Source organism: Volvox carteri (genome assembly GCF_000143455.1).
Source record: "Volvox carteri f. nagariensis unplaced genomic scaffold VOLCAscaffold_103, whole genome shotgun sequence".
Lineage (NCBI taxonomy): Eukaryota > Viridiplantae > Chlorophyta > Chlorophyceae > Chlamydomonadales > Volvocaceae > Volvox > Volvox carteri.
Window position 1 is genome coordinate 253,595 of NW_003307646.1, and position 2,886 is coordinate 256,480.

General features: G+C 53.5%; 1 protein-coding gene across 1 annotated transcript; it reads right to left on the bottom strand.

Annotated features, from left to right (window-relative positions):
- Nucleotides 1-2,605: 2,605 nt before the first annotated feature.
- Nucleotides 2,606-2,872, bottom strand: VOLCADRAFT_69853 (uncharacterized protein; the record flags this gene model as incomplete). Its single annotated transcript, XM_002958709.1, has 1 exon — nt 2,606-2,872. A coding segment is annotated over one exon (267 nt), but the record flags the coding sequence as incomplete, so codon positions are not given.
- Nucleotides 2,873-2,886: the final 14 nt, after the last annotated feature.

The window sequence follows — 2,886 nt, forward strand, 5'->3', positions numbered from 1 at the left end:
AAGGACACTGCAAATACGTATGTGCGTCTATGTAAAGTACGCTGATAAAATAAATGGTGTCGAAATAAAACGGACCTTAGCAGCGGCCTTCTTGCCGGTCGCCTTGCATGCGACCTGCAGAGCCTTGCGCGAGGTGGCGAGAGCGAAAGCCATTTTAGATGTTCGTAAGGTGATCAGACTCTGCTGCACAAAGGAGAGAACTGATACCGGAAACACAGGCAACCAGCGCTTTTGTTTTGCAAGCAAATCTTGATGCCGTACGCACGCCGTATCCCTGTCCTGTCCGTGGGACAGGGCGCTTACCTAACAGAGATCGCAGGATACAGACATGGCACACCTGCAACACATGCGCTTAACAGCTATCTGCACCTGCACAGATTGGCATGAACGATTTGCTACACCTGCTTGCAAGTTTCATACAAGTTTCTGATGCAAGGATAACTCAGTGGCGACTGTATAAATGCTGTGACGTGCACGCTGAACATGGATTTTGATACGCACTGCAAAGCATTCTTTAGGCGCCAAAAGTGGTCTCTCCATGTTTGACCCTAGCTGTTCGGCCTTTACTCATTACCAGTACCGTAGGACGGGAGGACAGTAGCTGTTGTCCTTGCTAGGTAGCAAGCTGATATAATGGGTCACGCTGCTTAGGACGGCAAAGGGCATTCCATCCCGGACAGGGCCGGTGAACACAAGGTCCAAGCTCTGCTGGACCGCAAAAGGGCGACAGCGCCGAACCGGAGGCCGTTTAGGACCGAAGGAAGGCAACAAGCACGTCCGTAGCAACCTGTCGTAGCAACACATCCGATCAAGGGAGGACGGGCGGCCTCAACCAAACGCATGAGCTCTTCGCAACTTACAATCGGCCACGGGCTTCCAAACGTCGGAGCCTAAGGCTGGCACCTGGGAAAAGCTCCTACTTTGCCCATGGCTTGCCTTTGACCTCTGAAGTACTGAACGGAACGCCAGCACGCCCTCTGTTTGTTACCTCTTTTGCCAGGGGTTTCACAACGCACGCTACATGTTCAGCACTCCACGCATGCTTAGCTTCATGCTATCAATTAAACCGTGGTGAAAGGAACAAAGACGAACTTCTTGTGACCAGCAGTTTTATGCATAAAATCGCGGGGCAGTATCAGATAGACAAGGGACAGCGGGTAGCCTATTTGTGTGTGTCGTCCTGCCTCTCTGGGGGAGTACTGGAACCATGGCACTGGCATACGGTATTCGGTTCTTAAGTTACGGGAGCAGGTGGTCAAACCATTGGCGATGCTGCATGCTCTGGCCTTGCGGATGCGAAACTGATCGAAAGGGGCCTGCCAGCCAGGGTGATACTGAAAGCAGTAGCCAGCATGCAGCGGCGTCCATCTGGTTGCCGAGCTTTTAAGACTCCATATCATTGCACGTCCCATGGTTCTACACCGGACTGTAATCCAGGTAACGGCATCACTCATTACAAGGCTCCAGTCCGACTTCGTGCCTTTTTCCTTCGACTTAAGTGTGGCGTGTGTGTGTGCCTGTGTGTGTGCCTGTGTGTGTGTGCCTGTGTGTGTGTGTGTGTGTGTGTGAGTGATTGTGTGTGCGTGTGCGTGTGTGTTCTGCACGACAAGAAAAAGAAAAAGAGTGAGTGTGTGGCTTGTGTTTGTGAGTTTGTGTGAGCTTGTGTGTGTTTGTATGTGTTTGTGTTTGTGAGGATGTGTGTGTTTGTGATTTTGTGTTATGCATATCGGCAGGTTTTTCGTGGTGCTGATGCTGTGCTATCCGAAACGGGACACATAAGCCCGAGGCGAGCGCCACAATAAGCCTTCTTGGTGCATCGGGGTACCTTCCAGTGGCAACGTAGTTCCTGGCTGTGAGGAAGGTAGCGAGCCTGGTTCGCGGAGGCCGAGGCCGCTGTACGCTTGATGTTCCTTTAGCTCGTGTCTCGCGCGTGTTCTCCATGTGTGCCTGTTTGCGTGGCCGCCTTTGCAGTACGTACCCACCAAAATGGCTGTATGTGCTCCAGACCCAAGAAGCGGTACAAGCACTGGAACCGAGACCTTCCTTATGTCATGAACACCCCAAATGTTACAGGAGCTTGCTTGGCGCAACGCATCCAGCATGTGCATGCGCTTTGTATGAAGCTCTTGATATCTCACGTCTCGCCGCCCAATACCCCACCCAAAAGTAAGAGCTCCACCTCAACACCCGTGCTGTGGGAAACCCCTACTGGGAAACACCCACATCAAAACTTCAGGCCCGTAACAGGACCGCTTCCGCCGCTGCTCACCACTCACCACGCGGGAACTCATCGCAGGAACACGACATCAAAAACAGAGGTGGCCACAGTGCGACAACGAGGTTCGATGGACATAACTGACAAGCACCCACGCATCACTCAACAGTTTTGGCAAGCTGCGCATCCAAGCGTATTTACCCAACAGCGACGGATAGGCAACTACTGCCTGCAATTGCTATGCATGTGACGTCTCGTATACCGGTATTGGCAGTTTATTGGTTATGCTGTGTCTACGTTCACATAGCTAAACAACGTAACGTAGCTGAAGGCAGCAGCGGCCGGCAGATGCGGACAACCGCTTCGACTAGCAAACGTAGCAGCGATACATTACGCGCTGGGCGTGAACTTGGTGGCGAAGGCGAAGGCGTTGTTGACGGCCGGGTTGGCCAGATGGTCGTTCAGGTTCTCAATGGGCCCCTTGCCGGTCACAATGGCCTGCACGAAGAAGCCGAACATGGAGAACATGGCCAGGCGGCCGTTCTTGATCTCCTTGACCTTGAGCTCGGCGAAGGTGTCCGGGTCGTCAGCCAGGCCCAGGGGGTCGAACGACTCGCCGGGGTACAGCGGGTCCAGGCCCTCGCCGGCCGGGCCGCCGTTCACACGGTAGC